This window comes from Mustelus asterias, chromosome 6 (genome assembly GCF_964213995.1).
Source record: "Mustelus asterias chromosome 6, sMusAst1.hap1.1, whole genome shotgun sequence".
Taxonomy (NCBI): domain Eukaryota; kingdom Metazoa; phylum Chordata; class Chondrichthyes; order Carcharhiniformes; family Triakidae; genus Mustelus; species Mustelus asterias.
The window spans coordinates 113,935,323-113,957,066 of NC_135806.1; the positions used below are offsets into that span (position 1 = coordinate 113,935,323).

Below are 21,744 nucleotides of genomic sequence, written 5' to 3' on the forward strand. Positions count from 1 at the left end.
TGACTCCAGACCCACAGCAACGTGGCCAACTCCCACCTGCTGTCTGAAATGGCCAAGCAAGCCACTCGGTTCAAGGGCAATTAGGGATAGGCAACAAATGCTGGCCTTGCCAATGACACACGCATCCCATGAAAGATGTTTGGACCAATTTTCTCCAGTCTAGTGCATCTAAGTGAATGCGATAATTTTTTCAGTGTCTCAGCTATCATTTCTTTTGGACAGCACGGTGGCACAGTGGTTAGCACTGCTGCCTCACAGCGCCAGGGACCCGGGTTCAATTCCAGCCTGGGGTGACCGTCTGTGTGGAGTTTTGCACATTCTCCCCGTGTCTGCATGGGTTTCCTCCGGGTGCTCCGGTTTCCTCCCACAGTCCAAAGATGTGCGGGCTAGGTTGATTGGCCATGCTAAATTCCCCCTTAGTGTCCCAAGATGGAGGTTAGGAGAACTGGCTAGAGTAAATACCTGGGGTTACAGGGATAGGATCTGGGTGGGATTGTTGTAGGCTCGATGGGCTGAATGGCCTCCTTCTGCACTGTCGGGATTCTATGATTCTTCCTTACTCTTCCTGTCAGCCAAATATTCTAATACATTCAAATACACAGGTAACATTACACAATTCCGAAGGACAGCACAGTGGGGTCTCAGCTTCACTCAGTTTGCAGCATACCTGAGCTCGAGATGAGCTTCTTACCATTGATCAGTGACATCATATGACCCAACTTTGCCCCTACCTCAGCTCATCTGCTGCTGTCACCTGCAGAAATTACTTTTCCAGCGCACTCCCAGTCAACCACATTCTACCCTTTGTAAATGTGAAGTCATCCAAAATTGCACTGCTCTCACCAAATCCCACGCACCATCACCCCTCGGTGCTTGCTGGCGTGAATTGGCTCCTGTTCAAGCAATGCGTTTATTTTAAACATTCTCATTCTTGTTTCCAGGTCCCTGCAGGGCCTCACCCCACCCTTACCGTCCTCCCACCATTGGTATCTCGTCTGATTCCACAACCCTCAGAAATGTGTTCCTCTCCTATTTCAATTACTCCACTTTTGATGGTTATGCTTTAGCTGCCTAGACCTGTAAGCTCTGGAATTCCCTTCCTACCCCTCTCCGTCTCGTGTTCCTATTTCAAACCACAAAAGGAAATATTAGGGCAGTTGACCAAAAGCTTGGTCAAAAAAAACTAGGTCTTTAAGTTGGTGTCAAACTTGGTTCTATAATGTTGCTGTGATGGGCCTCGAGATATGTTATTAGAATTACAAGGTGCTAGGTAAATACAAATCATTAAATGGATAAGGGTTGCAGCAACAGCTGGGGACTGAGACCTGCAATGTCAAGCAAGTGGAGGCGGGCCAGGTCTGCAGCAGTGGCCTTGGGCAGTGATAAACTAATTGGTGTTTGTGCTGGTGCTGAAGACAATGGCTTTGATCTGCTCTTCACTCTTGTACTGGAGGAAATTGTGGCTCATTTGGGAGTGGATGTCAAGCACACAGCGCAGTTAGCAAAGAGAGGTAGAGAGAGACTCGGCAGTGTACACGTGCAACCCGACATTGTACGGCATTGCTGAGGGGCTGCACATCGATGAGAAATAAGAGGGGACCAAGAATGGACTATTCAGGGCTCCAGTTGTAAAAGGTGCAAGGGTAAGGAGAAACTACTGCAGGAGATTTTTGGGTTATGAATGGAGAGATAAGAATCAGAATCATTCTGGCACAGAATCAAGCCATGCAACTCATCACATCCATACCACTTTGCAGTAGAAAATTCAAATCAGTTCCATTTTCCTGTTCTACCCCCATAGCCCTGCAAGTTTGCCTTCCATCCATTTCAGCATTCATCGCCTCCACTTCCATCACTCTAATCAATAGAAAATTCTAGGTCATTTTCACTCACTGTATGAAAATGTTCTTGCACACAACCCCCACACAAACACAGCCTGCTAATTACCAACTCCCTCAGCTGGTGACTCAGTACTCCTCCTTGGTGAACACCAGTTCGAAGAAATATAAAGGTTAGCAAGGGTTAAAGGATGTCGCTACGAGACTGGATTTGTGGCAGGTGTTGAGGGAGTCAAGAGGGAAAAACCTACTTCATTTTGTCTTCACCAATCTGAGTGTCACAGATGCATCTGTCCACGAGAGTATCGATAGGAGTGACTGATGCACAGTGCCTGGGGAGACAAAGTCCTGTCTTCACACCGAGGATACATTCCGTCATGTTATGTGGTACGACCACTGTGCTAAGCGGGGCAGATTTTGAGCAAAGCTAGCAACTCCAAATTCGGCAGACACAAGGTGATATGGGTGATCAGCATCTGAAGCATTGCATATAACCACAAATCCTAAACCCCACCCACCATTACCACTGAATCAGGGGGTCGACTCTGGTTCAATGAAGTGTACAGGAGCAGCATAAGGTATATCTAAAAATGAGGAGTCAACCTGAAGCTAAAAAAACAGAACAGCCTGCAATAGACCAAGCCAAGCTATCCTCAATCAACAGATCATGTCTAAACTCTGACAACTCGTGTGACAGGACTGCAATGGTGGTGAATAACTAAACTCACTGGAGTAGGAGGTTCCACAAATAATCCCATCCTCAGCAAGAGGAGAGTCCTCAGTGAAAAAGATAAGGCTGAGGCAATTGCAATGTTAGGGTGCTGGACCTGAACATCCAAGTATATTATGAAGCCAGACTAGACCCCCAACAATTTTCCTATTTTGGCATAAATCTGAGGAAAGGATGCTTCCCCTCAGTAGTGATTCCACTGACAAATTAGGGATCTTGTTATTAAAAGAAGTTTAATTTCATAACACAGTTTAAGTATAACAAAATGAAGCAGTTGAACTCTCAATTGTTGAACAATCTTTAAACATTAAAAGAAACAACTCCATTTCTAACATCACTATTTCAGTTCAAAGTAATTAACAGTCCTCCCATAGACTGAAACCCCACTTTAAATACAGTTAGCAAACTCAGGCACACTTGCTTTAAATGGTGGTAACCATTTGCTATGCAAGTCCCAGAGAGATTTTGTAGCGAGAGCACGCAACGTGTAGACTTCTAATCTTTAAACAGCTCTTTCCAGCAACTGAACACAAAGAAAGTTTTTCTGTTACAAACTTAGCTCCTCCTACTTCTGCTGTCACATGACTACATGATCCTGTATACCTAACTCACGATCCATTACTTTAAATTTAAAAAAAACACTCAGAGGTCCTCTCTAGTAATAAACAAAAAGCAAGTTGCTTCATTCTAAGTAAACACTACCGAGTTAAAATGACTAATTATCCTGCTTTTCAGCCTCTGCTGCATTCCCTCTAAACATACCGACTGTTTGAGTAAAAAAAACTTTAAACCCTCTAAAGAAACATAAAATATATCAAAAGCACAGTATCATCGCAGCAACAACTTTCAGCCAGAATTGGTGAGTGGATGATCCATTTCAGTCTCCTCCAGAGGCCCCCAGCATTATAGATGTTAGTCTTCAGTCAATTCAATTCACCCTACGTGATATCAAGAAACAGCTGAAGACACTGGATACTGCAAAGGTTATGGGGCCTGACAACATTCCAGCAACAGAATGGAATAATTGTGCTCCAGAACTAGCCACAAACTAGCTAACTGTTCCAGTAATGCTACAACTCTGACATCTCTCTGACAATGTGGAAGAGGATCCAGGTATGTCTTAGCCACAGCAACAGATTCATGGGATCATCAACTGCAAGATTCCCTCCAAGCCACACACCACCCTGATTTGGAACTACATTATCGTTGCTTCAATGTTGTTGGGTCAAGAACCTCTAACTCCTTCCCCAACAGTATTGTGGGCACATCTGTACCAGAAGGACTACAACGATTCAAGGTTCACCAGCAACCTCTCAAGGGCAATTAAGGATCGGCAATAAATGTTGGTCATGCCAGTGACACAAATGGTCTCAATTTTAGCATCACTCTTTGCACCTGAAGATGGAAGGGGGTGGAGGGGAGGGTAAAAAATTTAGGTGACTTTTTTTCAAAATTTACAGGATGCAGGCGCCGCTGGTTAGAGCAGCATTTATTGCCCATCCCCAATTGCCCTCGAGAAGGTGGTGAGCTGTTAGGGAGAGTTCCAGGATATTGACACAGCGACAGTGAAGGTGATATATTTCTAAGTCAGGATGGTGAGTGACTTGGAGGGGAACTTCCAGGTGGTGGTGTTCCCAGATATCTGCTGCTCTTGTCCTCCTAGATGGGAGTGGTTGTGGATTTGGAAGGTGTTGCCTAAGGAATCTTGGTGACTTCATGCATTGCAACTTGTAGATGGTACACACAGCTGCCACTGTTCGTCAGTGGTGGAGGGAGTGAATGTTGGTGGAAAAGATAGTAACCAAGCAGGCTGCTTTGTCCTGGATGGTGTCAAGCTTAAGTGTTGGAGCTGCACTCATCCAAGCAAGTGGACAGTAATCCAAGCAAGTGGACAGTATTCCATTACACTCCTGGTTTGTGCCTTATTGACAAGCTTTGGGGAGTTACTCACTGCAGGATTCCTATTCTTTAACCTGCTCTTGTAGCCATAATACTTATATGGCTCATCTCCTTCAGTTTCTGGGTAATGGTAATCCCCAAGATGTTGATAGTGGGGGATTCATCTACGATAGGGCAGCACGGTAGCACAGTGGTTAGCACTGCTGCTTCACAGCTCCAGGGACTTGGGTTCGATTCCCGGCTTGGGTCCCTGTCTGTGTGGAGTTTGCACATTCTCCTCGTGTCTGCGTGGGTTTCCTCCGGGTGCTCCGGTTTCCTCCCACAGTCCAAAGATGTGCGGGTTAGGTTGATTGGCCATGCTAAAAAAAAAATTGCCCTTAGTGTCCTGAGGTGCGTAGGTTAGAGGGATTAGTGGGTAAATATGTAGGGATATGGGGGTAGGGCCTGGGTGGGATTGTGGTCGGTGCAGACTCGATGGGCCAAATGGCCTTTTTCTGTACTGTAGGGTTTCTATGATTTCTTTCTATGATAATGCCATTGAATGTCAAGAGGTGATAGCTATTCCCTCTCGTGAGGATGATCATTGTGTAACACTTGAGTAGATGTTACTTCTTGTCACTTGTCAGCCCATGTCTGCATATTGTCCAGGTCTTGTTACTTTTAGGCATGGACTGTTTTAGTATCTGAGTGGTCGCAAATGGTGAGGCATGCAAGGTATCTGCAAACATTCCCACTTCTGACTTTATGGTGGAAGGAAGGTCATTGATGAAGCAGTGGAAGATGGTTGGGTTGAGAAAACTACCCTCGGAAATTCCTGCAGTGATGTTCTGGAGCTGAGATGATTGACCTCCAATCACCACAATCATCTTGCTTTGTGCCAGGTAAGACTAACCTGTGGAGGGTATTTCCCGAATCGCACTGATTCCAGTTTTGCTCGGACTCCTTGATGTCACACTCGGTCGAATGTGGCATTGATGTCAAGGGCAGTCATTCTCACCTCTGGCATTCAGTTCTCTTATGACAGCGTTGGTTCAAACATGGATATCAGAAGTTGAGTGACCCTGGCGGAACCCAAACTGAGTATTTATGAGCATGCTATTGCTGAGTCATTGCCTCTTGACAGCCCTGTCGATAACCTCTTCCATCATTTTGCTGATGATTGAGAGTATATTGATGGGGTGCTAATCGGCCGGGTTAGATTTGTCCTGTGTCTTGTACACAGGATATACCTTGTAAATTTTCCACATTGCCAGGTAGATACCAGTATTGTAGCTATACTGGAACACATTGGATCGGGGTGCGGCAAGTTTTGGAGCACATCGTCAGTACTATTGCTGGAATATTGTTCGGGCCCGTTGCCTTTGCAGTATTCAGTGCCTTCTGTCATTTCTTGATCTCACATCGACTGAGTTGAATTGGCTGAAAACTGACATCTGAGATGCTGGGGAGCTCTGGAGGAGGCAAAATGGATAATCCACTCAGCACTTCTGGCTGAAGATTGCTGCGAATACTTCAGCCTTATCTTTTGCACTGATGTGCTGGGTTCCTCCATCATTGAGGATCGGGATCGTTGTGGAGCTTCCTCCTCCAGTGAACTTTTTAATCATCCACCACCATTCATAAGACCATAAGACATAGGAGCGGAAGTAAGGCCATTCGGCCCATCGAGTCCACTCCACCATTCAATCATGGTTGATTTCAACTCCATTTACCCGCTCTCTCCCCATAGCCCTTAATTCCTCGAGAAATCAAGAATTTATCAATTTATCAATTTCTATCTTGAAGACGCTCAACGTCTCGGCCTCCACAGCCCTCTGTGGCAATGAATTCCACAGACCTACCACTCTCTGGCTGAAGAAATTTCTCCTCATCTCTGTTCTAAAGTGACTCCCTTTTATTCTAAGGCTGTGCCCCCGCGTCCTAGTCTCCCCTGCTAATGGAAACAACTTCCCTACGTCCATCCTATCTAAGCCGTTCATTAGATCTCCCCTCAACCTCCTAAACTCCAATGAATATAATCCCACATTCATGGCTGGATGTGGCAGGATTGCAGAGCCTAGACCTGCTCCATTGGTTATGGGGTTGTTTAGCTCTGTCTATTACTTGCTGCTTATACTGGTTGGCACACAAGTAGTCTTGTTTTCTAGTTTCACCAGATTGACACCTCATTCTTAGGTGTGCCTGGTGTTGCTCCTCGTATGTTCTCCTGCACTCTACATTGCACCAGGGTTGATCCCCTGGCTTGGTGGTAATGGTGGAGTGGGAGATATGCTGGGTCACGAGGTACAATTCTGCTGCTGTTAATGGCCCACAGTCCCTCATGGTTGTCCAGTTTGAGCTGCTAGATCTGTTCGAAGTCAATCCCATTTAGTAGAGTGATAGTGCCACACAGCGCTATGATGAAGGGTATCCTCAATGTGGAGACAGGACTTCATCTCCACAGGGACTGTGGGGTGGTCACTCCTACCGATGCTGTCATTGACAGATGCATCTGTGGCAGACAGGTTGGTTGGGAGTTTGAAACAGACTGCCTGAGAGGGTGGTGACTGGTTTGACTGATATATTCAAAAAGGGAATTGGATTGCTATCCAAAAAGCAAGAACGTGCAAGGTTACAGGGATAAGGTAGGGGAATGAGACTAGGTAGAATGCTCTTTCAGAGAGCCAGTGCAGACTCAATAGGCCAAATGACTCCTTCTACATTGTAAAGTCTCTGTGATTCTGAAGGTTATGATGAAAGATTTAAATGAGGAAAGATGGGAAGAGGTTCAAGCAGAGCATAAACACCAGGATGGACTGCTTGGACAATTGGCTTGTTTCTGCAGCATTTTTCCTGTGTAAAAAAAATGCCACAGTATCAATGCAATTGTCCACAATGAAATTAGTAGTCCAGAGGGCAACTTGATAGAGTACTGCCAGAGAGAGCTGAACTTGGGAATTTGGTGACAGAGAGAATTCAACATTCATGAGGAACGAGATGCTGTTCCAGTCTTTAACAGAGCAAGCCATGATCCAAGAGAGGGAGCAAGAGACGGTGAGGCCTGGGAGATGAAGTCCAGAGACATTAATTAGGTGAACAATAAAGAAATTGATAACCAGAGTAACAGGAAAGATCAGAGTACAAATATAAAATGTATCCAAATAACATCAGAGTAGGGTAAAATGGTAAAAAGAAAAATTAAAGCGTCTTTATCTGAATGCACATAGCATTCATAACAAGGTAAATGAAATGATGGTGCAAATAGAAATAAATGAGTATGATAAGATGGGCGGTCAGAGTTAACCCAGTGCCATTCTATTGATTCAACTCATTGTACACCCCAATATTTAGCCTGCAAAATGTTGCAGTCATTTACATCTGCTCTTTTCGTTCAAGGCTCAACTTGGAATTCAATTGTGCCTTTAATGTTGGTGACTTCCAGGGGCGATGGAGAAATACCTCACATCTCAGAAGGGTTGGACTTCCAGTTTCCAGTCCTCCTTCTGTGCAACAGCAATACTCGATAATGCATCGAAACATCCCTCACAATGACCAGGGAGTTATCAATCTCAGACAAATTACAAATGAGACAATGCGCCATTTTCACTTGGCTCATGGAAATAAATTTAAAGCTTTTAAAGTTCATTTATTAGTGTCACAAGTAGGCTTACATTAACACTGCAAAGAAGTTACTGTGAAAATCCCCCAGTCGCCACACTCCAGCGCCCGTTCGGGTACACTGAGGGAGAATTTAGCATGGCCAGTCCACCTAACCAGCATGTCTTTCGGATTGTGGTAGGAAACCGGAGCACCTGGGGGAAGCCCACACAGACACGGGGAGAACGTGCAGACTCTGCACAGACAGTGACCCACGTCGGGAATCGAACCCGGATCTCTGGCGCTGTGAGGCACAACGAAGCAGGAAATTCACAACTAAAAGGGCACTGTAGCCACAGAAACAGGAACTGCATTTTATACCCTTTGGGCTGTTAAAAAAATGACTTCTTTCAGGTTAGGTTTTTGGGGTTGGATGAGGACTAGTTTTTGCCTGCAGCAAAAAAAGAGGAAATGTTTGTGAGGTGTTGTGTTCCTGATTACAGAATTTATAGCCAGGGCCATGTCGCCAGACAGCCGAATCAGAGTCAATTACCTCATACCCAAGCTGCAAACCATTATAGACAGACCAACTTGACTGTTCACCCAAAGTAATTCTTTAATGTTCCACCGAGATGCAATGGTCAATCTTAAATGTCTAGAAAGTGACCAATCATTATTGTAGAGGAAACATTTTTGGGACTGGTGACAAGAATTATAAACAAAAACACAGGGCAGGGCTTTGATGGCAGGAGAGAAGGAAGGTGATGGAGGCTACATGATATTTGGTTAGCTTAGAAAGCAACTAAGTGGTTAGGCAAAGGTCGATCAGAAATTTGCTGTATAATCCGATGAATTATACACCAATGTTCCTCTACAGTGAGAATCGTTGTTCCACTGTAATCTACCCAATGACTGGGTTGACACCCTCAACACAATACAGCAAGGGTAAGCTGCCTTTATCTCTGTAAAGTAAAATATTTATCTGGCTTCAATTTCCAATACTAATAATCTGCACCCAAATCAGCCAATTACATCTGCCTCAACCTTTTTGTTCTCATTTTTAGGTTCTGCACAAACATCCAGCATGGTCAGATTGTTGAATGATGAGCTGCATTCCTCTTTCCATCCCCGCACCTTTCACAAACTCTCTGCTCAATTTTAAATCTAGATCCAAACAATCGTTCAACCTTCCAAATCAAACTTCATTCGGCAGGTTTGTATCTCCCAAAGGAAAGAGGTGGATAGGAGGGGTCAGTTCAGTTTTAGTCCAATAACAGTGTTGCATTTATATCATGGCTCTTGCGTCAATCTGGACACTGCTTCACGGCCAATTAATCAAAGTGTGGTCAAGATATAATACTCCAAAATAAAGATTAGGTCCCAATGTGTGAAATGTTTTAAGATTTTTATTTATTCATTCATGGAATGTGGGGGTCTCTGGCTAGGCTGACATTTATTGCCAATCCCCAATTTCCCTCAAGGTGATAGTGGCGGCCTGCCTTCTTGAAATGCTGCAGTCCACATATTGTAGGACACAGTGCTGTTGGGAAGGGAGTTCCAGGATATTGACAGCAAAGGAAGTCTGTTATCATTCCAAGTCAGGATGGCGTGTGGCTTGGAGAGAAACTTGCAGGTGGTGGTGTGCCCATGCTTCTGCCACCCTGGTCTTTCTAGGTGTAGAGGTCACAGGATTGGAAGGTGCCATCAAAGAAGTCTTAGTTTCTCCAGTGCATCTTGCAGATGGTACACACTTCTGCCGCTGTGCACTGGTGCTGTGGGGAATTGATCTTTATTGTGGTGGATGGGTGTCAATCAAGCAGATGGCGTTGTCGGGATGGTGTTGAGCTTCTTGAGTTTTGTTGGAGCTGCACTCATCCAGGCAAGTGGAGTGTTCCATCACAATGTGATGTTGGTTATTTCAATAGTGTTATGGGATTCATGTCATCCACCCATGATGGCAGATGAGATCTTGGTTTAACTTCTCATTTGAAAGATAGCACCTTTCCTTCAGTGCCACTGAAGTGTCAGCCTGGATTATCAAAGAAATGTACATCAAAGGGGGAGACCTTTCAAAAGTCAGGTCTGTGCCAACTGTAAAAAAGCTCTTCTCCCCAAACCTATTTTCTAGTTCTTAGGTCTGTAGCCTAGCAGGTTCCAGCACTTCAATTGTATATCCAGGTACTTGAAAAAAACCACCAAGAAGGTTTCTGTCTCTACTACTCTTTTAGACAGTGTGTTTCAGATCTCCAACGCCCCCAGGGTAAAATCTCCCCACTGCTTCTTCTGTTCCAAAGAAAATAAATCCAATCTTTCCTCATGGCCAAAATTCACCAGTTCTGGCAACAATCTCATAAATCTCCTCTGTATAGTGTGGTCACATCTGCCTGTGATGTGGTGACCAGAACTATATGCATTACTATGCTATATAAATAGCTCTTGGGGCTAAATGGATCAAGGGATATGGAAGGGAGGGAGGAGAATAGTATATAAAATTCGATGATCAGTCATGATCAAGATGAATGGCTGGGCAAGCTCGAAGGGCCAAATGGCCTACTCCTGCTTCTAGTTTCTATGTCCTAATGTATATACATTGCTGTGGCCTACCTAATGTTTTATACAGTTCTAACAGAACTGCCCCACTCTGATAATCCATGCTTTGGTTAATAAAGGAAAGTATTACTTGGGCCTTTTTAACCACCTGCCTTGGTATCTTCAGGGATCCACGGACATACAATCCAAGGATCTTCTGTTCCTCTGCACAACTATGTATCTGACAATTTACTGATTATTCCCACTCCTTGCCTCTCCTGGTTGAATTCCATTGGCTATTTTTTTGCCTACCTCACCAGTCCAGTGACATTTTCCAAAGGTTTACAGTCATTTAACTACACAGCTTATTGTTGTATCATCTGCAAACCTTTCAAGTACACCCTCTGTATTCACCTTTAGATCACTGATATAAGGGACTGAACACTAAGACTGGCAGCCTTCTAATCACAGAAAGACTTGTCAATGATTACCCTTTACTTCATCATACTGAATCCAAAACTGGCTCAATTTGTCATTTTCCCCTGGATCCCATGAGTTTTTATTTTTTGAACTTGTTTGCATGTGGGACCTTGTCAAAAATCTTGTTGAAATCCACGCAGACTGCATCAAACACACCATCACCTCCTGAAATTATAGCTGGACACTGCCTTCCCACAACAAATCCATGCTGATCGCCCTCCACTGATCTTTATTTTCTTGATGGCTTTTGATAGTCAAAATTTCTTCTAATAATTTGTCCATTCCGAGGTTAAGCTGACTTGCCTCCTTAAATTACTCAATCAATCCCTTCCTCCCTTTCAAAACAACGGTACGTAATCAGTCCTACAGCAACATAACTGTAGCCAGTTAGGATTGGAAATGATGGTTGGAGGTTCCACTATTTCCTCCTTTGCTTTTCTTAACAGCCTGGGATACATTTCACTCAGGCCTGGTGATTTATCTATTTAAGGATACTGAATCCCTGACTATTTCATCTCTCAATATATTCATACCATCCAATATTTTACACTTCTCCGCATCCACAATGTCTGCATTTTTTTCCTCTTTTGTGAAGAGGGATGCAAAATATTAAGTACCATCCCCGTGTGCTCTGCCTCCACACACAGGCTGCCTTTTTGGGCTCAAATAGGCCCCAATCTTTCCTCGGTTACTTTTTATTCATAAAACAGCTTTGGATTTTCTTTGGTTTAATCTGGCAACGTGTTTTCATGGTCTCTCTTGACTTCCCTAATTTCATTTCTCATTCCAAACCTGCACTTTCTATACTCTAGGCTTTGTGCAGTGCTGAACTTCTGGTATTTGACATAAGCTTCCCTTTTTGTCTATTCTAACCCCAATGTTCTTTGGCTTCCAAGAGGCATCAGAATGTTTGTGGGAGCATCTGTTCTAAACCTTCACTATCCCTACACATTGATAGTCCTTCCATTTGCCCAGTCCAGACCTGCCCCTCCTCTTGTCATGTCTGCTAGAAGCTGGCTGAAAAAGTTATATGAATGTATTTTAACAATCATGCGCCTTTAATAAGAAATTTTTATACCGAATTTATTACAATTAACCTTAGGACAGTTGAAATTTGAAGCCTGATTGCTTCTGAACTTCAGAAATTTGCCTACACATTTGCTCTTCTGACTTTGTACATTTCCAGCATTGGGGCGGCACGATAGCACAGTGGTTAGCACTGCTGCCTCACAGCTCCAGGGACCTTGTTCGATTCCTGGCTTAGGTCACTGTCTGTGTGGAGTTTGCACATTCTCCCCGTGTCTGCGTGGGTTTCCTCCGGGTGCTCCGGTTTCTTCCCACAGTCCAAAGATGTGCGGGTTAGGTTGATTGGCTATGCTAAATTGCCCCTTAGTGTCAGGGGGATTAGTGGTGTAAATATGTGGGGTTACAGGGATAGGACCTTGGTGGGATTGTGGTCGGTGCAGACTCGATGGGCTGAATGGCCTCCTTCTGCACTGTAGGGTTTCTATGATTCTACGATGATTCAGTGTGACATCTCCTTTTCAGTAAACAATTTGGCCCAAGTCTGCTCCGCCATTCAACATCATGGATGATCTGGTGTGCCACATTCCCATCGACTCCCAATAACCCTTGGCAAGGGAATGAATCAACTTATCGCTGCCTTAAAAATAATGTGACCCATGCTTCCACCACCTTCTGAAGCAGAGACTTCCGAATTTACACAACCCTTAGGAGCAGTAGCCTCCAAATAGACAGGTAGGTAAATCCTGGAATCTCAAAAAATTCTTTGTCATTAACTGCCGAACCACTGCCGAAAATGTGGTACTTGGGCTTCACTTGGTGATGAGACAATCAGCTCACTGACTGCCAAACTGCACCAAACATGCAAAGGATTCAAGCTTCATGTGATGATGAGCGAATCAGCTCAGTGATTGCAGGATTGCAGGAGCCAAAACAGACTAATCTGAGTGAAGACAAAATGATGAGTGAGGAGCCAGGGACCTCAAAGAGGGCAAAAGCCTACCATTTCCAACAGAAATGGGAGAGTGAATTTATTTTTACAAATGTGCAGCCTTGAGTACAAGAGGTAATTTGGAATGGCATCACAAGACAACGCATGCAAAATTTCAAGAAAATGTCCCTTTAAACAGTGCCATTCGAACAAAGAAAGTTGGGAGTTAAAGGGAATGTTGCAAGCTCAACAGCCATTCTTTTGAAAATGTATGGCTAAGACAAGGCTAGCAAAAAGGCATCTTTTCACATTAACCATCTGCTGACAAAACAAACTGTCCAGCAATGATGAAGTTATCAAGGAGGCTATGATGGTTGCTGCCAACACTTTGTTCAAAGACTTTAAAAACAAATATGACATTATGACAGCTTTCAAGAGTATGCCTTGGTGCTTCAACAGTAGCAAGATGAATGTGATTGTTGTCTGGGATCTGTCTCAGCAAATACACCAAGACTTATCAGGCTATGAATGTTTCTCACTGCAGTTAGATGAGTTAGTAGACATAACGGATATGGCCCAGCTGCTCAGATGGCATTCAAAGATGCAACAACAAAGGAGGACCTCCTCACTCTTTTGCCACTCAAAGAGAGGACAAGAGGCGAGGATGTCTACAACCAATTTAAAAGCTATGTGACTGAGAAAAAAATCCAAATCAAGAAACTGGTTTCAATCACAACTAATGATACACTGTCAACTGGGTGTCAATGTAGGCTTTGTTGCATTTGGCAGAAATGTCTCCGATTTCCTCTCCTTTGTCAATTACCACCGTGTTATCCACCAGCAAGCGCTAGCAAGCAAGATTATTGATTTTTGTCATGTAATGAAAATTCTTGTCAAGATCGTCAACTCAATTCGTGCCAGAGCTCTGCAACATTGTTTGTTTAACTCGTTACTTGAGCTTGATGCCACGTATGGTGAGCCAATCCTTCATGCTGACGTGAGGTGGTTAATTCGAGAAAAAGCCCTCCACAGATTTTCAGATCTGTTGCCTGAAATTGTCACCTTTCTTAAATCAAGAAATGAGGTGCACAGTGAGCTGTCAGAGAATGTATGGTTGCTAGACTTGGCGTTTCTTACAGGCACAAATGCAAAATTCAGTGAGCTGAACTATGAACTGCAGGGAGGGACAGAAACTTGTCAGATGATCAGTACAGTGAATGTGTTCAAGTTGAAAATGGGCCTGTGGTCCTCCCAGTTAAACAACAAAATTACTGAGCACTTCGCAAGTCTGGAGAAAGTCCAACAACAAATCAAACAAAGGGTTCTATCCAAACAAGTTCTGAATAGGAACAGTTTCTCCTCGTCTCTGTCCAGACCCCTCATGATTTTGAAGCTCTAACAAATGTCCTCTCACCCTTCTTTTCTCCAAGGGAAACAGTCTTAAGTTATGAAGATTAGGATGGAGAAGTTAAGTTCCTCACTGTTGGAATGATGGTCATGAATCTTCTCTGCAATGCCTTCAAATCCTTCCTGAAGTGCACGAACATTACTTTGATTGACCTCAGCTGGAGATAAGTAAAGTTTATTTATTAGACACAAGTAGGCTTACATTTACACTGCAATGAAGTTACTGTGAAAATTCCTTAGTCGCCACACTCCAGCACCTGTTCAAGTCCACCGAGGGAGAATTTAGCATGGCTAATGCAGCTAACCTGCAAAACATTGGAGTGAGGGAGGAAACCGGAGCACCCAGAGGAAACCCACACAGACACAGGGAGAACATGCAAACTCCACACAGACCGTGACCCAAGCTGGGAATTGAACCCAGGTCCCTGGCACTGTGAAGCAGCAGTGCTAACCATTGTACACCGTGCCGCCCCCCAATCCAAAGAGTTGTCATTAACTTGACAAGCATTCAGAAGGATTGCTAACCCGGTCCTAAAATTCATTCATCTGTCATAACTGTTACTTCATTCATTTTTCACGGGCCATGACAACATACCCAAGTAGCACATCACAAAATATATAATGAAACACCAGCAACAAGTCATTATCAACTTCCCAAAGACTTGGTTTGAGTTGTTTTTATTTGGACCAAGCAGTGGAAGATTGTACAGGTCTGCTGGAGAGTGCTAATTGTTGAAAAGGCACTGTTTCTGTCAAAACAGTTTCCAAATATCTAACAAGGAAACCTACACAACATCCATTGTACATAATCTACAGCAGGCAAGTGGTTAGGAGATGCCACAAAATGACTTCATGCCCATGAAAGCAATATGGAACTGCAGAGTGGAAAAAGTGGCAACCTACCAAGGCACTAGCTCATCCGTTTGACAATTATTGGAATGGTCTTGAGCCTAAACCTATTATTTTTAGATCATAGCTAGTGTTAGATATCCCTTATTCCTTCTTGAAACAGTGGATCCATAGTTATAGAAGGGGACAGAGCAGGGTGTGTGGGGTAAGTAGGAAAGAATTGTGAAAAGCTTCTGGGCCAGAAACAATGGAACATTCTGCTCTTGCTTTCATCCAACTTCAACCCAGAGTTGTGTAATCTCCCTAAACCAACCATTGCAAAAAAAAGAAAAACTTCACAAGATTGATATGGATGCAAGAGGCTTTTCAGGCAATTCCAAAAGAATTCAAATTATCTAACTGTTGTAAACAAAATATTTAAATGCTTTCACCTAGACCATCAGAAACAAGTCAACTGCAGATTGTAATTGTTCCATGTTAACACCTTGGAGGCATCAGATCTAAACTGGCTTTTTACTGACTTGGACCATGCCCTTTCTGACTCATCAGTTTTATGCTTGAAATGCTGTTGCAGATATAAGTTTTCCATACAAGATTATTGCCGGAGCACTCTTAGTTGAAAGTCCATTTTCTCCAGCCTTGCCTTTAAGTGTGAGAACCTATTACGAGTCTAACAATTCCAGTGTGCTCTGCTCCAACAGCCTGAATATCAGCCATAAATCATGATCAAAAGCACACATAGTACTCGAAGTAAAATCTGATCAGAACGTGTGCTTGAACATGACTTCCACCTACTGTGCTCTGCTGTATTGGTTGTATGGTTTGCATGCTATTTGTTCTGCAGTGATTGGCCATTTGAACACAGGTCTACAAAACGTCCAGGGCGAAGCAGCAGCATTCAAGAACTTACATTGCTTACAGAATTTGTATCTGAACTGGTCTTGTACAGATTCAAATCGGGTGCCAGTTCGGAACAGTATTCTTATTTCCCACTTTTTACTGACTTTCCCCACTGTTTGTCTATCAATTTTATATATTTTTAGGTATTAAACTATATTAATTATACCATTTGCATGCTGTCACTTCAGATTCAACCGTGGCTGTTAGCTCAACAGTGTCAGCAATGGGGAGGCAGTGGCACGGTGGTATTGTTACTGGACCAGTAATCTAGAGACCCAGGAACCAACGATGTTCACATCCCATAAAACAACAAAAACTGACCAACTTGCTTTGAGTTTTTGAATTTTTTTCCTCAACTCAGAAGTTGCAATTTCACATTAATCACTGGTTAAAAAACAATTTACACGTAATAAAAAGCAGGGCAAGGGATTAATGTTGTGAGATGTGATTATAAAGGGCTGCTCCCAGGTTATCAAGTTAACCGCCACAGTGAAGAATTTCAACAATGCAACACGTGTATGAATGTAGGCAGTGAAGTTACCAAAATTAGATTTCTAATTTTGTACTATTAGTGTATATTTACTTTGCAAAATCACTTGGATTAACTGACTTTCCTCTGGAACAAAAAGCAGTTCCCTCACCTTTTGAGAGGTGGGCAGGGAGGGAGGCAGTAATTGCACTTCTGAAGAGTATTGGAAAAATACAATGCTGTTCGACTGTACTAAAAACAACCATTTAAAGTTCATCACCCATTTTCAAAACATGGATTTAAAGATATTACAATTTCATCCCCTGTAGCAAATAGAATCATAGAATCCTACAGTGCAGGAGGCGGCCATTTGGTCCATTGAGTCTGCACTGACCACAATCCCACCCAGGCCCTATCCTCATAACCCCATGCATTTATCCTAGCTAGTCCCCCTGACACTAAGGGGCAATTTAGTATGGTCAATCCTCCTAACCCACACATCTTTGGACTGTGGGAGGAAACAGGAGCACCCGGAGAAAACCCACACAGACATGGGGAGAATATGCAAACTCCACATAGACAGTAACCCTAGCTGGGAATCGAACCTGGGTCCCTAGCGCCGTGAGGCAGTAGTGCCATCCTACAGAGCGGTGGCAATGAGTGCAACTAAAGTTGATAACGTTTCAGGACCAGATGAGATGCATCCAAGAACACCAAGGGTGGAAATTGTGGAGGCACTGGCCATGACTTTTCAGTCTTCCTTAGAGTCAGGGATGGTGTCAGACGACTGAGATATTATGGGGTTAAATATCGCATGCTGCTGAGAGTTGAATTCGAAATGACAAGCTTAAGACATCTGTGATTAACAAGATTACCTATTAACAGTTCTCTTTCTTTCAACATAACCATATTACGACCTTAGATGTAGTTAACCTGACTAGAACAAAGGGTGTCTTGTGATCAGCTATATTGTATCAAACCGCATGTGATTATGAGAATTGTAAAAATACATAAAGAGGGACTGTCCCATTATTCAGCGCGCCTTTGCTACCTGACTCCCAGCACTGAGTGGAGGTTACGTAGCAAAGGCTTGCCAGCTTGCATATGTAAGAAGAATAAAGAACTTTCGAATCGGACAGCGGTTGGTGTTTTGCCTTTGTATCAAGGATAGAAGAGTCTCGAAAACCAGCATAAAAACTGGAGAATTGCACATGTTACACCCTTATTCAAAAATAGGGTGCAAAAATAAGACCGGCAATTTATAGGCCAGTCAGTTTAAATTTTGTGATGGGGAAACCAGTAGAAACAATAAGTCAGGACAAAGATAGCAGCCATTGGGAAAATATGTGTTAATAAGAAAAACCAACACTGATATTTTTAAAGGAAAGTCACATCTAACTAACTTGCTATTTTTTTTTGAAGTGCTAACAGAGGCATTTGATACAGTGCAGACTTGAGCGTGAAGTTATAGTTCCTGGAATAAAAGGGGCAGCAGCAACACATATGAAATTGGTTGAGTGATCAGAAAGAGTGGTGGCTAATGATGTCTTTCAGACTGCAGGAAGGTTTTTAATGGAGTTCCCTTGCTCTTCCTGATATGACCTAATATACACCTATGGTGTACCAAACACAATTTTTAAAACTTATTTATTAATCACAAGGAGGCTTACATTAACACGGCAATGAAGTTACTGTGAAAATCTCCTAGTTGCCACACACCGGCGCCTGTTCTGGTACGCTGAGGGAGAATTTAGCATGGCCAATGCACCTAATCAGCATGTCATTCGGACTGTGGGAAGAAACCGGAGCATCCAGAAGAAACCCACAGACATGGGGAAAACATGCACACTCCGCACAGACAGTGATCCAAGCCAGAAATCAAACCTGGGTCCCTGGTGCTGTGAGGCAGTGGTGCTAACCACTGTGCCACCCTTTTGCAGATGATACAAAATTTGTGAGTATTGTGAGCTGCAAGGAGGATAATGTAAAACTTTAAAATATATTGATGAATGGGTGAAAGTGGCAGATGAAGTTCAATGTGGAGAAGTGTGAAGTGTCATTTTCATAGGAAGAACAGAGAGAGAGAGAGAGAGAGAGAGTGAGACAGAGTACAATTCTAAAAAGGGTGCAGGAGCAGAGGGATGTGGATGTATATGTACATAAGGCACTGAAGGTGACAGTTCAGGTTGCAAGAGTGGTTAATAGAGCACACTGTATCCCAAGCTTTATTAATAGAATAGAATAGAAGAGCAAGAAGGCTATGTTAAACTTGAATAATACACTGGTTCAGCCTCAACTGGAGTGTTGCACCCAGTTCTGGTTGTTGTACTTTCGGAAAGATGCAAAGACATTGGAGTGAGTGCATAAAAGATTCACAAAAATGGTTCCAAAGATAAGGAACTTCAGCTATGTAGATAAATTTGAGAAGTTAGGACTGTTTTCCTTAAGAGGAGATTGGAAAGAAACACTCCAAACTATGAGGGTTCAGGGCAGAGAAGATAGGGAAAAAGTCCTCCCATTGGTGGAAGGATCAAAAATCAAAGGGCACAGATTTAGGGTAATGTAACAGCGATATGAGGAAAAACTTTCACACAGCAAGTGGTTAGACTATGTAATGCATTGCTTCATACTGTGGTGGAGCTCAGCTCAATCAAGACATACTAAAGGAAATTAGATTGTTATCTGACAAGGAAAAATCTTGATTTGATTTGATTTTGAGCAGGTGGTAAGTGACTGGCACTAGGTGAACTGCCCATTCAGAGAGCCAGCGGAGACACAAGGGGCCTCCTGTGCTGCAACAATTCTGCAATCTTGCAAAGTGATCAGATTCATCACAATAGCTCAGAGAATTTTACACGACTTCCGATCTAAAACAACTGGCAGAGTAATACTAGTTGCAATAGACTAAGTACTGTCTCCACGATGAAGTGCTCAGTCGCCCATTATTTGTCTGGGGAACAGCCCCTACCGCGGGCAATGAACACCATCTGACAGGAGCAAAAGTTGTCCAAAGTCTTTCCATCAAAACTTAGCTGCCTTTATTCAGGAGAGAGTGGCGAGGAGAGCTGAGTAAGAAGTTTAACAACACCAGGTTAAAGTCCAACAGGTTTATTTGGTAGCAAAAGCCACACAAGCTTTCGAAGCTCTAAGCCCCTTCTTCAGGTGAGTGGGAATTCTGTTCACAAACAGAGCTTATAAAGACACAGACTCAAATTACATGAATAATGGTTGGAATGCGAATACTTACAACTAATCCAGTCTTTAAGAAACAAAACAATGGGAGTGGAGAGAGCATCAAGACAGGCTAAAAAGATGTGTATTGTCTCCAGACAAGACAGCCAGTGAAACTCTGCAGGTCCATGCAACTGTGGGAGTTACAAATAGTGTGACATGAACCCAATATCCCGGTTGAGGCCGTCCTTGTGTGTGCGGAACTTGGCTATCAGTTTCTGCTCAGTGACTCTGCGCTGTCGTGTGTCGCGAAGGCCGCCTTGGAGAACGCTTACCCGAATATCAGAGGCCGAATGCCCGTGACCGCTATTATTCATGTAATTTGAGTCTGTGTCTTTATAAGCTCTGTTTGTGAACAGAATTCCCACTCACCTGAAGAAGGGGCTTAGAGCTTCGAAAGCTTGTGTGGCTTTTGCTACCAAATAAACCTGTTGGACTTTAACCTGGTGTTGTTAAACTTCTTACTGTGTTTACCCCAGTCCAACGCCGGCATCTCCACATCAGGAGAGCTGAAGCAGCTTTCGTAGACAAGGAGACAGGAGTCAGAGGAGAGGGTGCAGTGGAGCATAAAGTGACTCTTGGGACTTACTTCTTGTAGTCTGCGCTGAAGAGGCGGAACCCTCCTCCTGCAGTCACCGCCGTGGCTTCTTGGCCCAACTCGGTGGATTCACTGCCCAGGCCGCGCTCACCCTGGTCGTTGTAGGACACGCTGTTACTGGCCATGACTTGGCGGGCGGAGTGCACTCGCGGCCGGGCGCCTGAATGTATGTTTAGTGACAAATGCTGTGATTATTTTCAAACTCCCCCCTCCGCCGGTCCCCACTCAAACTGCACCGGAAATGTGACAGCAGAGGCGGTGGAAGGTCAGCTGACGCCAGGAGGGTCACATGATGCAACGGCTGCCATAGCAACGACCCCTCCACCTTCATGACGTGGCACACACCCCCCGCCAATCGCTGCTCCCGATTCTGGTGATTGGATGAAAGAGGGAGAGAAGCGCGCGGAGGGGCGCGGGCGCAGGCGCAGGCGCAGTGGGAGGGTGCAGAGTGGCAGGTGTTGGCCTGGTGCTAATGTCACTGGACCCTAGTTCTTCACACAGCTAGAATATAAGTATATGCAGCAGGTAGAAGTTCTCCCTTTCTTCTCAACTCTGACAAAGGGACATCTAGATTCGAAACGTTGGCTCTATTCTCTCTCAGTAAGAGTTTTAACAACACCAGGTTAAAGTCCAACAGGTTTACCAGGATGTTGCCTGGTATGGAGGGGCTTAGTTATGAGGAGAGATTGGGGAAACTGGGGTTGTTCTCCCTGGAAAGACGGAGGATGAGGGGAGACTTAATAGAGGTGTATAAAATTATGAAAGGCATAGATAGGGTGAACGGTGGGAAGCTTTTCCCCAGGTCGGTGGTGACGTTCACGAGGGGTCATAGGTTCAAGGTGAAGGGGGGGAGGTTTAACACAGATATCAGAAGGACATATTTTACACAGAGGGTGGTGAGGGCTTGGAATGCGCTGCCAGGCAAGGTAGTGGAGGCGGACACACTGGGAACATTTAAGACTTATCTAGATAGCCATATGAACGGAGTGGGAATGGAGGGATACAAAAGAATGGTCTAGTTTGGACCAGGGAGCGGCACGGGCTTGGAGGGCCGAAGGGCCTGTTCCTGTGCTGTATTGTTCTTTGTTCTTTGTTTATTTGGTAGCAAATGCCATTAGCTTTTGGAGCCCTGCTCCTTCGTCAGATGGAGTGGATATCTGCTCTCAAACAAGGCACACAAAATCAATTTACAGAATACTGATTAGAATGCGAATCTTTACAGCTAATCAAGTCTTAAAGATACAGACAATGTGAGTGGAGGGAGCATTAGGCACAGGTTAAAGA

At 43.9% G+C, this 21,744-nt stretch overlaps 1 protein-coding gene across 1 annotated transcript in view; it reads right to left on the reverse strand.

Annotated features, from left to right (window-relative positions):
- Positions 1–20,720, reverse strand: part of ap3b1a (adaptor related protein complex 3 subunit beta 1a) — a 253,817-nt gene extending 233,097 nt beyond the window's left edge. Inside the window, exon 1 of the mRNA XM_078214962.1 lies at positions 20,452–20,720. Coding sequence (XP_078071088.1) covers positions 20,452–20,585 — 134 coding nt within the window. The 5' untranslated portion in view covers positions 20,586–20,720. The remainder of the gene's footprint in view (positions 1–20,451) is intronic.
- Positions 20,721–21,744: the final 1,024 nt, after the last annotated feature.